This window comes from Somniosus microcephalus, chromosome 8 (assembly GCF_052327205.1).
Source record: "Somniosus microcephalus isolate GS21.2 chromosome 8, FLI_Smic_1.0, whole genome shotgun sequence".
Classification (NCBI taxonomy): Eukaryota; Metazoa; Chordata; class Chondrichthyes; order Squaliformes; family Somniosidae; genus Somniosus; species Somniosus microcephalus.
The window spans coordinates 59,235,299-59,253,268 of NC_140994.1; the positions used below are offsets into that span (position 1 = coordinate 59,235,299).

A 17,970-nucleotide genomic window follows, 5' to 3' on the forward strand; every position below is an offset into this window, starting at 1 on the left:
ACAGGTTTGCGCGTGTGCAAGGGCCTGAACTTTTTAGAAATGAAAAAAGGAGGCGTAAGGAGTGGATTCTTGAAGGTAAGTGGTCTATTATTTAAAATTATTACATTTTTTCCACAGCTTCATTGTTTTTAAGGACTTTACAGTAAGGTAAGTTTATTTTTAGACCCGATTTCGTAAAAAAATATTTTTTTCAAAAATTTTATTAATTGTTTTAAATAGTTTTTTAACGTTATTTATAGTTTATTTAATTATTGGGATGTTTTTTAAAATTTTAGTTAAAGTTAAACTAGTCTTTTGGGCGCCCGTACTTTTCATGACTTTGACAGTCTTTACTATCAAACTCATGAATGAGTTTCCCCTCCCCTGATTGGCTGCAGAGTGCTCACCTGATCCCAGCCGGCACATCGCACTAACTACGCCGCTGGATCAGGCAAGCACATCGCGCCGACATCTGAACCGGGCCAGTGACAGGAAATGCAAGCAGGCCCGGGCTTCAGATGTCAAGCGCGCAGGTTGAGTGCAGACCAGGGGCTTGCACGCGCGGCAAGCACCCGATCCTAATTTCTGGCCCATTATGAATGTCAATACATGATGGGTCCCACTGGGCAGATGTGCAATGGGTGAATGAATAGTTGAAGGACTGTTTTGTGCAAAGCGAGGGGCAGCGATTTGGTGGTGGTGAGAGCTTTCATGTGTTATTTATTCTAGTCGGAATAATTAACTGAACCTTCGATCTATTAGGGCATCCCTGGCATCCGGAGCAGCAATGTAAGCGGTTGGTCTGGCGATGGGTGCCCCATTTTCACACTCCTGCTCCTCCTCTTCTTCAATGTTCTCCTCATCAGGTGATGTCTGATCATAGAATCATTACAGCACAGTAGGAGGCCATTCGGCCTGTCGAGCCCGTGCCAGCTCTCTGCAAGAGCAATTCAGCGAGTCCCACTCCCCTGCACTTTCTCCATAGCCCTGCACATCTTTTCCTTCAGGTACTTATCTAATTCCCTTTTGAAAGCCACAATTGAATCGGCCTCCACCAACCTTTCAGACAGTGCATTCCAGATCATAACCACTCGCTGCGTAAAAAAGTTTTTCCTCATGTCGCCTTTGGATCTTCTGCCAATCACCTTAAATCTGTGTCCTCTGGTTCTCAATCCTTCCGCAAATGGGAACAGTTTCTTCCTATCTACTTTGTCTAGACCCCTCATGATTTTGAACACCTCTATCAAATCTCCTCTGCTCTAAGGAGAACAACCCCAGCTTCTCCAGTCTATCCATGTAACTAAAGTCCCTCATCCCTGGAACCATTCTTGTAAATCTATTCTGCACCATCTCTAAAGCCTTCACATCCTTCCTAAAGTATGGTGCCCAGAATTGGACACAATACTCCAGTTGTGGCCAAACCAGTGTTTTATAAAGGTATATCATAACTTCCTTGCTTTTGCACTCTATGCCTCTATTTATAAAGCCCAGAATTCTGTATGCTTTTTTAACCGCTTTCTCAACCTGTCCTGCCACCTTCAACGATTTGTGCACATATACCCTCAGGTCTCTCTGTTCATGTACCCCCTTTAGAATTGTACCCTTTAGTTTATATTGCTTCTCCTCATTCTTCCTACCAAAATGTATCACTTTGCACTTTTCGGTGTTAAACTTCATCTGCCACGTGTCCGCCCATTTCACCAGCCTGTCTATGTCCTCTTGAAGTCTATCCCTACCCTCCTCACTGTTCACTATACTTCCAAGTTTTGTGTTATTCGCAAGTTTTGAAATAGTGTCCTGTACACCTAAATCTAAATCATTAATATACATCAAGAAAAGCAGTGGTCCTGGTATCGACCGCTGGTGAACACCACTGTATACCTTCCTCTAGTCCAAAAAACAGCTGTTCACCACTACTCTGTTTCCTGTCACTTAGCCAATTTCTTATACATGCTGCCACTGTCCCTTTTATTCCATGGGCTTCAACTTTGCTGGCAAGCCTATTATGTGGCACTTTATCAAACATCTTTTGAAAGTCCATGTACACCATATCAACTGCATTGCTCTCATCAACCCTCCCTGTTACATCATCAAAAAATTCAATCAAGTTAGTTAAACATGATGGCCTAGAAATTCACTAGCCTTAGCGCCGCTTTTGAGGCGCTAGAGGGACTAGCGCCAGAGTTATGGCCAGTTGAAAAATTCCCTGGGGCCCTAAAGCGGCGTTGCACCGGTAGCGCTGCGCCGGCACCGATGACGTCATCGGTGTGCGCAGCGTCCCGGTTGCCATGCCGACGGGCCCCAGCGCCGAAATTCAGTTGCGGCCGCCTCGCCCGTGGCAGCCGCAACTAAGACTCTGGCAACAGAGTCCAACATGTGTTTGCGCCGGCGCATTAAAGGCCCCGCGGCGGCCGGCCGCTTTCCCGCCGGCCGCCTGCCCGCAGCTCCCTCCCCGGACTTCTCCCCCCCCCCCCCCCCCCGGAACAGATGCAAGCCCGGCACTTGTCCGAGGTGCCGGGCTCATTTTTAAACAGATTTGCGCGGGCCGCGGCCGGGTGCAGGCAGCTACTCCTTAACGGAAGGAGGAGGCCTGCACTTCCCCAGCCTGCCGCACTGCATCGGGTGCCGCAGCGCCGGAATTGCGGCGCTAAACGGCAGTTAGCGCCCTTTTCCAGGCGCTAAGACCCTTCAGTAGCGCCGGCAGCCATTTGGGCGCGGCGCTACTGAATTTTTGGCGTGCGCAGGGGGACTTAGCGCCGGCACTAACTTCCGGCGCTAAAGCCCTGGCTAAGCCAAACCCCAATTTCTAGGCCGATATGCCTTTAACAAATCCATGCTGGCTTCCCTTAATTAAACTACACTTGTCCAAGTGACTGTTAATTTTGTCCCAGATTATCGTTTCTAAAAGCTTCCCCACTACAGAGGATAAGCTGACTGGCCTGTAATTGCTGGGTTTATTCTTACACCCTTTTTTGAACAAGGGTGTAACATGTGCAATTCTCCAGTCCTCTGGCACCACCCCCGTATCCAAGGAGGATTGGAAGATTATGGCCAGTACCTCCGCAATTTCCACCTCTACTTCCCTCAGCATCCTAGGATGCATCCCATCTGGTCCTGGTGACTTATCTACTTTAAATACAACCAGCCTTTCTAGTACCTCCTCTGTTATGTTCATTAATAAATAGACATTCTTATTATGAACAGCTAGCTTCTAGTTAGTCATTTATTCAGTACACGTTCTCTAGGTACAGCATCTGTAGAGATTCAGCATGTGTACTTCTGTGTGCAGGCAGCCATCTTGACTACTGCCTTCTGGGTAGCCTAGTGCATCATGGGTAGTGTAGTCTTAAACACATACAACTAAATATACAGCTCTATACAGCTCTACGGCTCCATCTAGTGTACCACTCTAGAATGACATGTTATTGATCATTACATCCCCCTTTCTTTGTGGTTAACAAAATCAATATCAATCAACTTTCAAGAATAACGATAAAGATGATATCAGTAACACTTTTGTTAGTGCTCTATAAACATAAACATTTTCACAACAGTCAATACATTTTCAAAGTAGTTTTCTTTGTACTCAAAGATTAAGTCTATCAGGCTTCTTTACTTCACGTGTGGAGCTCCTCAACACGGGTAAGTCTGATGTGTTTTCATGAGATTGTTCTGGTGGTGAATGACAAGATTCAGTTGCGGCATTGTCATCAATCTGCTCTTGGATAGTTTCTTGTGTTTTCAGGAGGGAACGGCGGTTCCTCCTGAGAACTGTCCTTCCTCAGTTCTAACAGTGTATGCTTCCTCAAGAACTGTAGCTTTCCTGTTCCATGCATCTGGATCCTCAATCCTGACAACATCATCCCTTGTCAATGGTTTTAGAGTTTTGGATGACTTGTCATAGTATGATTTCTGTTTCAGCTTTAACAGTTGAAGTCTCTGTCTTAGTTCCTTACTTTGCTTTTCATTTGCACAGCAGGGCAGCGTGGTGTGCAACTTGCGACCCATTAGTAGTTCAGCAGGTGAAGAACCACAGTCTAAAGGTGAGGCTCGGTAGCTCAGCAGGGCGAGATAAGGATCAGACTTGCTTTCTGTCGCTTTCTTCAGTAGCTACTTGAGAACTTGAACACCTTTCTCTGCCTTACCATTTGACTGAGCATACAAAGGGCTGGATGTGATGTGCTGAAAGTCATAATGTGCTGCAAACTGTTGCCGCTCCTTACAGTTGAAGCACGGACCATTGTCGCTCACGGCAATCCTGGGAATTCCATGTCTGGCGAAGATGGATTTCACATGCATTATGACACTGCTTGCAGTGGTGCTTGAGGACAGTGCCATCTCAGGATAGTTAGAATAGTAGTCAATCACTATTAGATATTCTTTACCATTCAAATGAAAGAGGTCCATACCAACCTTTTGCCATGGTGCTGTTGGTAAGTCAGCTACTATCATTGGTTCCTTTGTTTGTTTGTTTTGGTGTTTCTGACATGTCTCACATTTGCCTATCATGTTCTCAATGTCCTTATTTATGCCAGGCCAATAAACAGTGTCTCATGCTCTCCTTTTGCATTTTTCAATTCCGAGGTGTCCCTCATGAATCCTTTTGAGCATGTCTTCACATAGAGCCTGTGGAATTACTATTCTGTTCTGTTTTAGTAATAGTCCACTTGCGACACTCAACTCTGACCTTATGTGAAAGTATTTTGGACAGGAACCTTTTGGCCAACCATTGTGAATGTTCTCTATTACTGTTTGTAATACTGTATCTTTTACTGTTTCTTCTGCCATTTGCTTTGATTTTGTGTCTGACACGGGCAGCGCAGCAGTGACCATACTCACATGAACATCCACGTCTTCTTCAGTAGAGCTCACATGACTCAGTGTGGGTGCTCGGGATAGTGCATCTGCTAACACTATGTATTTGCCTGGTGTGTAGATCAGTTCAAAGTCATATCTTTGCAGCTTCATCATGAGTCGTTGAATCCTTGGAGACATCTCATTCAGGTTTTTTTTTTTTTTTATGATGGCAACCAGTGGGCTGTGGTCTGTCTCAACTGTGAAGGTGGGAAGTCCATATATGTAGCCATGGAACTTATCTAATCCAACTACCAAGCCTAGACATTCCTTTTCAATCTGGGCGTATCGACACTCAGTATCAGTCATAGACCTGGAGGCATAGGCAACAGGCTTCCAATCTTCACCCTCTGCTTGTAGCAAGACCGCGCCTAGGCCATCTTTTGATGCATCCGTTGACACTTTGATTCTCTTTGTTGGGTCAAAGAAGGTGAGTACAGGTGTGGTTGTCAGCACTGTTTTGAGATTCATCCACTCTTGTTCATGTCTTTCTGTCCATGCAAACTCATTTGTTTTATGTAGCAGGTCTCGCAGACAGGTTGTCTTGGCTGACAAGTTAGGAATGAACTTTCCAATGAAGTTTATCATCCCCATGATGCGTAGCACTCCTTTTTTGTCAGTGGGTCGGGGCATGTTGAGTATGGCGTTTACATTTTCCATATCTGGCTCTATTCCTTTACCAGATAGATTATCTCCTAGGAAAGTGACTTCCTGGACACCAAACTGACACTTGGCTTTGTTGAGCTTCAGTCCATTCTGGCGTATGCTCTGTAGCACTTTAGTCAGTCTCTCATTGTGTTCTTTCAGTGTGGAGCCCCAGATGATGATGTCATCAACATAGACCCGAACTCCTTCCAGACCTTCAATTATGTGTTCCATCGCTGTATGAAAGATTTCAGATGCAGATATTATCCCGAAAGGCATTCTGAGGAAACAATACCTGCCAAATGGTGTGTTGAAGGTACAGTATTTGGTGCTCTCTTCATCCAGTTTTAGTTGCCAAAATCCTTGTGAGGCATCGAGCTTTGTAAAGTATCTGGCACCTGACATTTCACTGGTGATTTCTTCTCGCTTGGGAATCTGGTAGTGTTCACGTTTTATGTTTGCATTTAAGTCCTTTGGATCCATGCATATTCTTAGATCATTGTTCTTTTTCTTTACACATACCATGGAGTTAACCCAGTCTGTTGGCTCTTCGACTTTCCTGATGACTCCTAGTGTGGTCATTCTGTCCAGTTCATTCTTGAGCCGGTCACGCAGGGGTGCTGGAACTCTTCGTGGAGTATGTACCACTGGCTGAGCATCCTCCTTTAGCTGGATCTTGTAAGTGAATGGTAGAACTCCAAATCCTTTGAACACATCCTGGAAATTACTCACTACAGAATCCACTGAGTCATCTGGTCTGCTTATGGCACAGTTTATACGGTAGACTCTCTTGACCAGTTCTAAGTCTTCACAAGCTTTGTCACCCAGTATTGAATCAAGTCCTTCAGCCACAACAGAAAACATGAGATGATGCACTTTGTCTTTGACTGTCACTTTAAGTCTGCATACACCTAAGCTATCTATTTTCTGTCCATTATAGCTCTTCAGTAGCACTGACTTTTTCTGTATTTTGGGCTTTTCTTTCATGTTTTTAATGTCACTCATACTGATTAAGTTTGCTTTTGCCCCAGTGTCTAGTTTCAATGTAACTAATGCTCCATTTGCCTGCAGTGGGATCATCCATTTGTCCTCTTTTACTGCATTAACTTTATGTTCAGCATTGTTTATTCCTGAGGGCTGCACATTTTCTGTATCCTTTTCTATATTGTCACATGACACAATTCCTACAAAAAATGTCTCACTTAAATCAGTGTCCTCAATCACATTGACTTGGACTTGTTGCCCTTTCTTTGTTTTTACTTTTGAAAAGCATTGTTTGGCAAAGTGATTCTTTCCATGATATTTTGTGCACATTTTTCCAAACGCTGGGCATTGTCTTAACTGGTGTTTGTAACCACAGCGTTTACAATTAAAAATTCCTTCCTCCGATTGCTTTTCATTTCTGTTCTGCCCATGGTTCTTTCCTTTGTAGGACACAACACCGACAGCAGCACTGACTACAATTGCATCATTATTGATTTCACTGAAAGTCTTCGCATGCTTTTGAGCTAGCTCGCTGGCTTGGCATATTTTCACAGCATTTTCCAATGTTAGTTCGGTTTCTCTCAACAGACGTTCCCTGACCTTTTTATCATGAATACCAAACACAATTTGGTCACGAGTCATGGATGCTTTCAGCTCAGAGAAATTACATGTCTGTGCTTTCAGTTTCAGATCAGTCACAAAGCTATCAAAAGTCTCATTTTGCTGCTGTGTCCTTGAACAGAACACGTATCTTTCATAGGTCTCATTCTTTTTGGGAGAACAATGTGTATCAAATTTCTTTAGCACATCGTCTAAATTTTCTCTGTTCTCCTCTGGATTAAATACAAATGTATTAAATACCTCTATCGCCTGTGGGCCTGCAACCGTGAGCAGCAATGCTATTTTCCTTGCATCTGGCTTCATACTGAACCCAATGGCAGCAATGTAGAGTTCGAATTGTTGTTTGAAAGTCCGCCAATTGTAGTCGACATTTCCCGTGAGATTCAAAAACTCCGGTGGCTTCAAATTTTCCATGTCGCATTTCACAATTTTCAGCAGATCTTCACCACTCCTGGTACCATGTTATGTTCATTAATAAATAAACATTCTTATTATGAACAGCTAGCTTCTAGTTAGTCATTTATTCAGTACACGTTCTCTAGGTACAGCATCTGTAGAGATTCAGCATGTGTACTTCTGTGTGCAGGCAGCCATCTTGACTACTGCCTTCTGGGTAGCCTAGTGCATCATGGGTAGTGTAGTCTTAAACACATACAACAAAATATACAGCTCTATACAGCTCTACGGCTCCATCTAGTGTACCACTCTAGAATTACATGTTATTGATCATTACATCCTCTTTATCAATTTTTATTCCATCCAATATCTCAACTACCTCTATGACTTTGGCAGCATTTTCTTCCTTGGTAAAGACAGATGCAAAGTATTCATTTAGTGCCTCAGCCATGCCCTCTGCCTTCATGTGTATGTCTCCTTTTTGGTCCCTAATCGGCCCCACCCCTCCTCTTACTAACTGTTTACTATTTATATACCTTGGTTGTCCTCCACATGTAATCCTCTCTGCTGCGCAATGTTCTGCAGGACACAGCATACCACTAAGACTCGGGACACCTTCACTGGCGAGCACTGATCACCTCCAGAACTACCTAGGCACCTGAAGTGTATCTTCAACATGCCGATGGCTTTTTCGATGATGCACCTGGTGGTCATGTGGCTCTCGTTGCAGTACTCCTGTGCCCCATTTTGGGGTTCCTCACAGGTGTCATGAACTAAGTTTGAAGGGGGTCTCCCTTCTGCTACGAGCCAGCCCTTAAGTCTGGTTCCTGAAACGAAAAGGTCTGGAATGTTGGACTGCTCCAGTATGAAAGCATCATGAAAGTTCCCAGGGAATCTGGTGCACACCTCTTCTTGTGGTTGCATAGCAGCTGCATGTTGATGGAATAAAATCCCTTGCAGTTGATAAAAACTGGTTGATGTGGCGGTCCTCGGATTGCCACATGTGTGCAACCGGTGGCACCCTGTACCTGTGGAAAGCCACCCAGAGAGGCAAATACGATTGCCCGCTCATGTTGACTATTGTCGTTGCTGGGGAAGTTGACATAAGTCGACGCCCTGGCAAACAACCCATCCGTGACCTGCCGTATACATTTGTGGATAGCCAACTGGGAGACCCTTGAGATGTCTCCGGTGGCGCACTGGAAGGAGCCAGAGGAAAAGAAATTGAGGGCGGTGGTGGCTTTGACATGGTGGGCAATGCATGTCCAGCAGGGAGCCACTCTTCTTGAAGGAGGCTGCTGATGCCTGAGAAATGTGCAAATAATAGGGTAATAATAATGGGGGATTTCAACTTCCCCAATATTAACTGGGATAGTCAGAGTGTGAAAGGCTCAGAGGGTGTAGAATTCTCAAAGTGCATCCAGGAGAGCTTTTTGAGCCAGCATGTAGAAAGTCCTACAAGAGAGGGGGCGGTACTGGACCTAATTCTAGGGAATGTGGCCGGCCAAGTGGAAAAAGTGCTAGTAGGTGAGCACTTTGGTGATAGTGACCATAATATGGTAAGATTTAAGGTGGTCATGGAAAAGGACAGGGATGGGCCGGAAATAAAGGTTCTAAATTGGGGGAAGGCCGATTTTAATAGGATAAGGCAGGATCTGGCCAAAATGGACTGGGATCAGCTACTTGTAGGAAAATCCGCATCGGAGCAATGGGAGGCTTTCAGAAGGGAGATTGAGATCATACAATGGCAACATGTTCCCGTAAAGGTCAAGAGTGGTTCCAAAAACCACAGGGAACCTTGGATGTCAGGGGATATACGAGAATGGATTAGGAAAAAAAGGAGGGCTTTTGGTAGATACAAAAGGCTAAAGACGGAGGAAGCCCTAGAGGAGTACAAAAAGTGCAGGGGGTTACTTAAAAAAGAAATTAGGAGATCAAGGAGGGGCCATGAAATAACACTGGCGAGCAAAATAAAGGAAAATCCTAAGATGTTTTATAAGTATATTAAGGGTAAGAGGATAACTAGGGAAAAAATAGGGCCCATTAGGGACAAAAGTGGCAATCTGTGTGTGGAGCCGGAAGATGTAGGGGGGGTTCTAAATGAATTTTTTGCATCTGTTTTCACTATGGAGAAGGACGATGTAGACATAGAAATAGGGCGGGGGGACTGTGATATGCTCGAACATATTAACATCGAGAGGGAGGAGGTATTGGCGGTTTTAGCTGGCCTAAAAATGGATAAATCCCCAGGCCCGGATGAAATGTATCCCAGGCTGCTGTGTGAGGCAAAGGAAGAGATTGTGGGGGCTCTAACACATATATTCAGGACCTCTCTGGCCACAGGGGATGTGCCAGAGGACTGGAGAACCGCTAATGTAGTACCATTATTCAAGAAGGGTAGTAGGGAAAAACCGGGGAACTACAGGCCAGTGAGCCTAACATCAGTGGTAGGAAAATTATTGGAAAAAATCCTGAGGGACAAAATTTGTCTCCACTTGGAGAGGCAAGGATTAATCAGGGATAGTCAACATGGCTTTGTCAAGGGAAGATCATGTCTGACTAATTTGATTGAATTTTTTGAGGGGGTGACTAGGTGTGTGGATGAGGGTAACGCAGTGGATGTGGTATACATGGATTTCAGTAAGGCCTTCGATAAAGTCCCGCACAGGAGACTGGTCAAGAAGGTAAGAGCCCATGGAATCCAGGGTGCCTTGGCACATTGGATACAAAACTGGCTTAGTGGCAGAAGGCAGAGGGTGATGGTCGAAGGTTGTTTTTGTGACTGGAAGCCTGTGGCCAGTGGGGTACCACAGGGATCGGTGCTGGGTCCCTTGCTGTTTGTGGTCGACATTAATGACTTGGATATGAATGTAAAAGGTATGATCAGTAAGTTTGCGGATGATACAAAAATTGGTAGGGTGGTAAATAGCGAGGAGGGTAGCCTCAGTCTGCAGGACGATATAGATGGGTTGGTCAGATGGGCGGAACAGTGGCAAATGGAATTTAACCCGGAAAAGTGCGAGGTGATGCACTTTGGGGGGACTAACAAGGCAAGGGAATACACAATGAATGGAAAGACCCTAGGCAAGACGGAGGGTCAGAGGGATCTGGGTGTGCAAGTACACAGATCCCTGAAGGCGGCGGAACAGGTGGATAAGGTGGTAAAAAAGGCATATGGGATACTTGCCTTCATTAGCCGAGGCATTGAATATAAGAGCAAGGAGGTTATGATGGAGCTGTATAAAACACTGGTTAGGCCACAGCTGGAATACTGTGTGCAGTTCTGGTCGCCACACTACAGGAAGGATGTGATCGCGTTAGAGAGGGTGCAGAGGAGGTTCACCAGGATGTTACCAGGGCTGGAGCGTTTCAGCTATGAAGAGAGACTGGGCAGATTGGGTTTGTTTTCCTTGGAGCAGAGGAGGCTGAGGGGGGACATGATTGAGGTGTACAAAATTATGAGGGGCATAGATAGGATGGATGCTGAGGAGCTTTTTCCCTTAGTAGAGGGGTCAATAACTAGGGGGCATAGATTCAAGGTAAAGGGCGGGAGGTTTAGAGGGGATTTGAGAAAGAACTTTTTCACCCAGAGGGTGGTTGGAGTCTGGAACTCACTGCCTGAAAGGGTTGTGGAGGCAGAAACCCTCACAACATTTAAGAAGCATTTGGATGAGCACTTGAAATGCCATAGCATACAAGGCTACGGACCAAATGCTGGAATATGGGATTAGATTAGACAGGGCTTGATGGCCGGCGCGGACACGATGGGCCGAAGGGCCTCTATCTGTGCTGTATTACTCTATGACTCTATGACCACCTACCGTGTCAATCTGAGCTTGTGGAAGCACTGCATGACATCGCGACTGTGGATGATGACTGTCTTCCTTGTCCGATGTAGTGTTGAAAACATCCATAGCACCTCCCAGCCTGCTGTGTCCATTTGGAAACCTCCAAAATTCTCAAAAACCTCCATGCTAACAAGAACGCTCTGCGAAATATTTGCCAGAGTGAACTGACAAAGCAGCTGAAAGCACTGAGACTTTATTGTGATTGGGCAATCTGAACTTTATAAACCCCCATGAAGTACCCCTTCAATCTCACCTGACCTCTGGGAAAGACATGCCGGAGGCATTAAATTCAAATGCCTATTTAATCCAATTGAAAATCCCCTTATTACCATGTGCCAATGATGTTAACAGTGGTGGTAATTACTGACCCGCCTGTCCTAATGATCGTGCTGACTCCGGCGAGCAAGTTACGCGCACACAGCTGAACGCACCTCCGTTAATTTACAGAAGCTGGGTTGCAGTCGCACTTCAATTTTCTTCGATATTTACTTTCCACTTGACCCCAATCCAACCGTTCTTGGGGGTTATAAATTCCCCTCAATGTATCTCTCTCTAGAGGCCATCAGCGAATGAAACACAGGGGGCAAAATTCGGTTACGCCCCGTTTGGGGGCAGTAACTGAATTATCACCGGGGATTTAGCGCCCAGCGATGAAGTACCGCCCCGGCCGCTAAATTCGGCTTACCGCCCTGGCAAGGGAGCAGAGTGCTATCTTGGGCGCGCCACTTCCTCTCGGGGCATTGTCGTGAGCGCAATGCGTGGTAGCACCAGCGCACTAAGCGGCCGCTCCACATAGTGCTGACACATTTCAGCGTCGCTCCCCTTCCGTTAAAGGGGAGGGACACTGCAAGATTTACAGGGCCTCCGATGGCCCACACTAACCCACCAGGGCGGCGCGGTGCCGTGGCTGCAGCCCAGCACTGAGAAGCCAAAAAAAAGTAAAATGGCGGCGCAGGTCGCGGCCGCACCTCCCTTTAATTAGCGCCCCGCAAGCAAAGGTCGGCCCGGCTTGCGACCCGTGAGGCTGGCGCTAACAACGCCCACGGAAGCATCTTGCAGCGCAGCTGAATTCTGCCGCTGGGCAGTAAGGAGTTGCGGTGGGGCGCTAAAGGGTCATGTCGATAGGCGATAACATCATCGCCGGTGGCGCAGCGGCCCGGGGCACGCCACTATCAGCTAGCGCCTCAGTAGTGCCCGGCCGAATTTCTCGGGAGGTGCTATTAGCGCCCCTGCCCAGGCGATAAGCCCTTTGCGCCCCGTTAACACCCCCCAGAGGTGCTAATGGCAGGCGCAAAGGAGCCAAATTTCATGGCCACATTTTTATGTGAAGCAGCAGTGTAAATCACATCAAGGAAATTCCAACACGGCCTAGAAATTCGGTGGGCTGCACCACCAGTTAGTGCCTAAAGAGGGCACTCCGTGGCTTTAGCGCCACTGGCCACGCCTCCCGCGATATTTAGCTGGGGCGCTAATGGCGGCATTAGCCTGTTGCGCTGCGCCGCCACTGATGATGTCATCGGTGTGCGCAGTGCCCCGCTACCACCCCGATCTCGATATTCGGTAGCGCCCGCCTCTGTAGCGCCGTTCGCAAATCGCGCCCGGTTCACTGGGCCTACCTGTGACGGCAGTGGCGCAAATTAAGGTGGAGGTGCGGGGCGGCCGTTTTCTTCGGTGGCTGCCTGCCAGCACCTCCGTCCCCAGCCTCCTGATCTCCCCCCGCGGCAGTGCCGGCTGTTTTCCGAGAGCCTGGCACTTCTCCTCGGTGCTGGGCTCTTTTGCCGGCACTTGCGATCTCTGATCGCGCTGGTGCAGGCCCCTCCCCCTTAAGAATGGGAGGAAGGCCTGCAGTACCGCAGCACGTTGCGCTGCGATATTCAGTTTCAGTGCCCTAAGAGGGACGCGGAGCACCTCGAGCCTCGCCCCATGTCCCTCTTGGGGCGTTCAAGCTGAATTTCTGGCGGTCGCAACTGCTCCGATCGCTGCGCTAATTCCGGCGCCCAGGCGAGCTTGGCGTCCCGTTTGCGGCTCCACCCAATCTTCCCCCCCATAGACTTTTGCGCCAGGAATTTCCTCGGAACTTCTCCCGCTCTGAATTCTATCTTAATATGAACATCTAGCTAACAGTGACTAAAATATGATAGAATTCGATATTAGGTTTGAGAGAGAGAAGGGTGAGTCACAAACCAAGGTTTTAAATTTAGGTAAGGCTGACGTTGAAGGGATGAGGCAGGAATTGATCACAATAGACTGGACAGAACTATTAATGGATAAAACTATCGATGAACATGGGAAGTATTCAAAAAAGTATTTGGTAGAACATGAGACCTGTACAAACCCCTAAATGGCAAGAGCTGTACTTGTGTAATTAAACAACCTTGGTCAACAAGGGAAGTGAGAGATAGTATAAAACTTCAAGAAAGGGATTATAAAAAGGCAAAGCACAGTAGAGATCCCAAGCACTGGGAGAGATATAAAGAACAGTAAAGGGATACAAAGAAAGTACTTAGAACTACAAAGAGGGAATACGAGAAAAAACTTGCAAGGGATATCAAGGACAGCACTAAAGGTTTTTACAAATATATTAAAAGAAAGAGGGTGGCTAAGAGCAATGTGGGCCCCTTAATGAGAGACACAGGTGATATTGCTATTGGAAATCAGGAAATGGCAGACTTACTAAATAGCTACTTTGTATCGGTTTTCACAGTAGAGGATGAAGATAAAGTGCCAAGGATACAAGGAAAACCAAAGATAAATCAATCAAGGGGAGGAACTAACCAGATTCAATAGAAGTAATACAAATAGTGATGGAGTAACTAATGAGATAAAAGATAGACAAAGTTCCAGGACCCAGTGGTTTCCACCCTAGATTATTAAAAGAAGTAGCTGAGGAAATTGTTGATTGTTACTCATGATCTTCCAAAACTCTCTCAATTCAGGAATTGTCCTCTTGGATTGGAAAACTGCCAATGTCACTCCATTACTTAAGGGTAGGAGAGATAAAGTAGCAAATTATAGGCCTATTAGTCTAATGTCAGTTGTGGGTATGTTACTGGAATCTATTATTAGGGACAGGCACATGGACAAATATGAACTAATCAGAGAGATCTAGCACGGATTTGTAACGGGCAAGTTATGTCTAATGAACCAAGTTGAATTTTATTGAGGAGGTAGCAAATGTGGTAGATAAGGGAGTGTCTATGGATGTTCTTTATATGGACTTCCAGAATGCATTCGACAAGGTTTCACAAGAGACTGTTAACAAATGGAAGCGCATGGAATTGGAGGCAACCTATTGGCTTGGATAGGGAACTGGTTAGGAGCTAGGAGACAGAGAGTAGGGATAATGGGTATGTACTCAAAGTGGCAGATTAGTGGTGTCCCCCAGTGATATGTACTGGGGCTGCAGCTTTTCACTGTATTTATAAATGAACTAGATGAAGAAATAGAGAGCCTTATATCTAAGTTTGCTTACAACACCAAGTGGCACAGTAAATAGTGTAAACGGGAGCAGAAAGTTGCAAAAGGACATTGCTAGATTAAGTGGACAGAACTGTGACAGATGGAGTTCAATGTGGGAAAGTAGGAGGTCGTCCAATTTGGACCCAAGAAAGATAAATCAGAATATTTTCTAAATGGATGAGCACAGAGATTTAGGAACCCAAGTACAGAAATCACTAAAAGCTACTGAACAGGTCTAAAAAAAAATTAAAAGGCTAATGGAATGTTGGCCGTTATTTCAAGAAAGCTGGAATACAAAGGGGTGGAAGTTATGTTACACATGTACAGAACCCTAGTTAGACCCCATTTAGAGTACTGCATCCAGTTCTGGGTACTGCACCTTAGGAAGGCCTTCAAGGGGATGCAGTGCAGATTCACCAGAATGATACCGAGGCTAAAAGGGTTACATTATGAGGACAGATTGCATAGACTAGGCTTGTGTTCCAAAAGCAAAATACTGCAGATGCTGGAAATCTGAAATAAAAACATAAAATACTGGAAATACTCAGGTGGTCAGGCAGCATCTGTGGAGCAAGAAACAGAGTTAACGTTTCAGGTCTGTGACCTTTCGTTAGAACTGGAAACAGTTAGAGATGTAACCGGTTTTAAGCAAGTAGAGAGGCAGGGAAAGGGGGGAGGGGAGGAAAGAACTAAAGGGAAGTTCTGTGATAGGATGGAAGGCAGGAGAGATTAAATGACAAAAGGGATGGTGGTGCAAGGCGAAAGGAGATGGTATGGGACAAGTAAAGAAACAAAAGTTGAATCTAGGAGGTGTAAATGGGAATATCAGAATCATCAGCAACGGCTGCCGTCCGAAAAAAATGGGGGCAGAGGTTATTATCTGAAATTTTTGAACTCAACACTGAGTCTAGAAGGCTGTAAAGTGCCTAATCAAAAGACAAGGTGCTGTTCCTGCAGCTTATGTTGAGCTTCATTGGAACAGAGTAGGAGGCCAAGGACAGAGAGGTCAAAGTAGGAGTGGGACGGAGAATCAAAATGACAGGTGACCGGAAGCTCAGGGTCATGCTTGCGGACTAAACGGAAGTGTTCCACAAAGCGGTCACCCAATCTGTGTTTGGTCTTCCCAATGTAGAGGAGACCGCATCATGAGCAGCAAATACAGTATACTAAATTGAAAGAAGTACAAGTAAATTGCTGTTTCACATGGAAGGAGTGTTTGCGACAATGTGAAGCAAGGAGGTAAAAGGGCAGGTGTTGCATCTCCTGTGCTTGCAGGGGAAGGTGCTGTGGGAGGGGGAGTGGGTGTTGGGGGTGATAGAAGAGTGGACCAGGGTGTTGCGGAGGGAGCAGCCCCTTCGGAATGCTGAAAGGGGAGCGTAGGGGAAAATGTGTTTGGTGGTGGGATCATGCTGGAAATGGCAGAAATGGTGGAGGATGATCCGTTTAATATGGAGGCTGGTGTGGTGGAAGGTGAGGACAAGGGGAACCCTATCATGGTTCTGGGAGGGAGGGGAAGAGGTGAGAGCAGAAGTGCAGGAAATGGAACGGACACGTTCGAGGGCCATGTCAACCATGTTGGAGGGGAATCCTCCGTTGAGGGAAAAGAAAGACATATCACTTGAATATAGAAGATGAAAGAGTGATCTAATTGAGGTGTTGAAGATGATCAAAGGAATTGATAGGGTAGATAGAGAGAAACTATTTCCTCTGGTGGGGGAGTCGCCTTAAAATTAGAGCTGCTATTCCAGGGTGATGTCAGAAAGTACTTCTTCACACAAAGGTAGTGGAAATCTGGAACTCTCTCCCCCAAAAAGCTATTGAGGCTAGATCAATTGAAAATTTCAAAACTGAGATTGATAGATTTTTGTTAGGCCAGGGTATTAAAGGTTAAAGAACCAAGGCAGGTAGTTGGTGTGAAGATACAGATCAGCCATTATTTAATTAATGGTGGAACAGGCTCGAGGGGCTGAATGGCCTACTCCTGGTCCTACGTTCTTATTTTCCGCCGTCGTAACTTCAGCGGAAACCCTATTTACATGTTTTCCACCGAACCTCCAGCAGCAAAGCCCTGAGGAAGTTTCGGCGTTGGTTTTCATGCTCAACGTTTTGCCCTATCCAGGTGTGTAGGGAGAAATGCATATTTACAAAGGAAATAAAAGATGAGTTAAAATCCAATCATCTCCATTTTATGCATTGACTTCAAGAAATGTATAATACACAATAGTTATTCTAGCAGAAATCATCTTGTAATATCTTTTTCACAGTCTTGTACCTCAATTATGGCTCTTGTTTCGTCTCCGATACAGGGTAGTCCCTCCAGGTTTTCCATTCTACTTATTGTGTAAGGAAGGGATTTTAACAACGCTGTTGCTCTTGAAAATGCCACATAGGGCCCTTTGGTTTCATTGAACTCATAGTTTTCTGCCAAAATGTCCAGTGCATCCTGCATAAAAAACAATACCTAGAACATTAGCAATGCCAGTATGCAACATATGAAATCTCAGAGATTACACACAGTGTACTATGAACAGTAACATCACTTTGAAGTTAGCTGACTTTGAGTTCTGTGATGATCTATCAAAGCCATTGACTGCATTTCATTTTCCTCAAAAGGTTTGAAGACTTGAGCTTTGGTCTTTAGACCAGAAAAAGAGCACAAGAAATTTTTATGCTATGTAGTGCAGTGGTGAGAAGTGATATTGGCTCAAAAGATCAAGATGTAGAATCAGTTTGGGTGGAGATAAAAAATAATAAAGGGAGAAAGTCTCTGGTGGGCGTAGTCTACAGGCCCCCGAACAGTAGCAATACTGTTGGACAGAGTATAAATCAACAAATAATGGAGGCCTGTAAAAAAGGTACGGTAATAATCATGGGTGATTTTAATCTCCATATTGATTGGCCAATAAAATTGGCCATGGTAGCCATGAGGAGGAGTTCATAGAGTGCATCCGGGATGGTTTCCTAGAACAGTATGTAATGGAACCAACCAGGGAGCAGGCTATCTTGGATCTGGTACTGTGTAATGAGACAGAATTAATAAATTATCTCATAGTAAAGGATCCTCTAGGAAAGAGTGATCATAGCATGGTTGAATTTCAAATTCAGTTGGAGGGTCAGAAAGTTGTATCTCAAACCAGTGTCCTGATCTTAAACAAAGGCATTAACAGTGGCATGAGGGCAGAAC

At 45.5% G+C, this 17,970-nt stretch overlaps 1 protein-coding gene across 1 annotated transcript in view; it reads right to left on the minus strand.

Annotated features, from left to right (window-relative positions):
• dntt (deoxynucleotidyltransferase, terminal) overlaps nt 1–17,970 on the minus strand; it is a 656,785-nt gene that overhangs the window by 535,266 nt on the left and 103,549 nt on the right. The window contains exon 4 of the mRNA XM_085994757.1: nt 17,059–17,229. Within this exon, the coding sequence (XP_085850883.1) occupies nt 17,059–17,229 (171 nt within the window). The remainder of the gene's footprint in view (nt 1–17,058; nt 17,230–17,970) is intronic.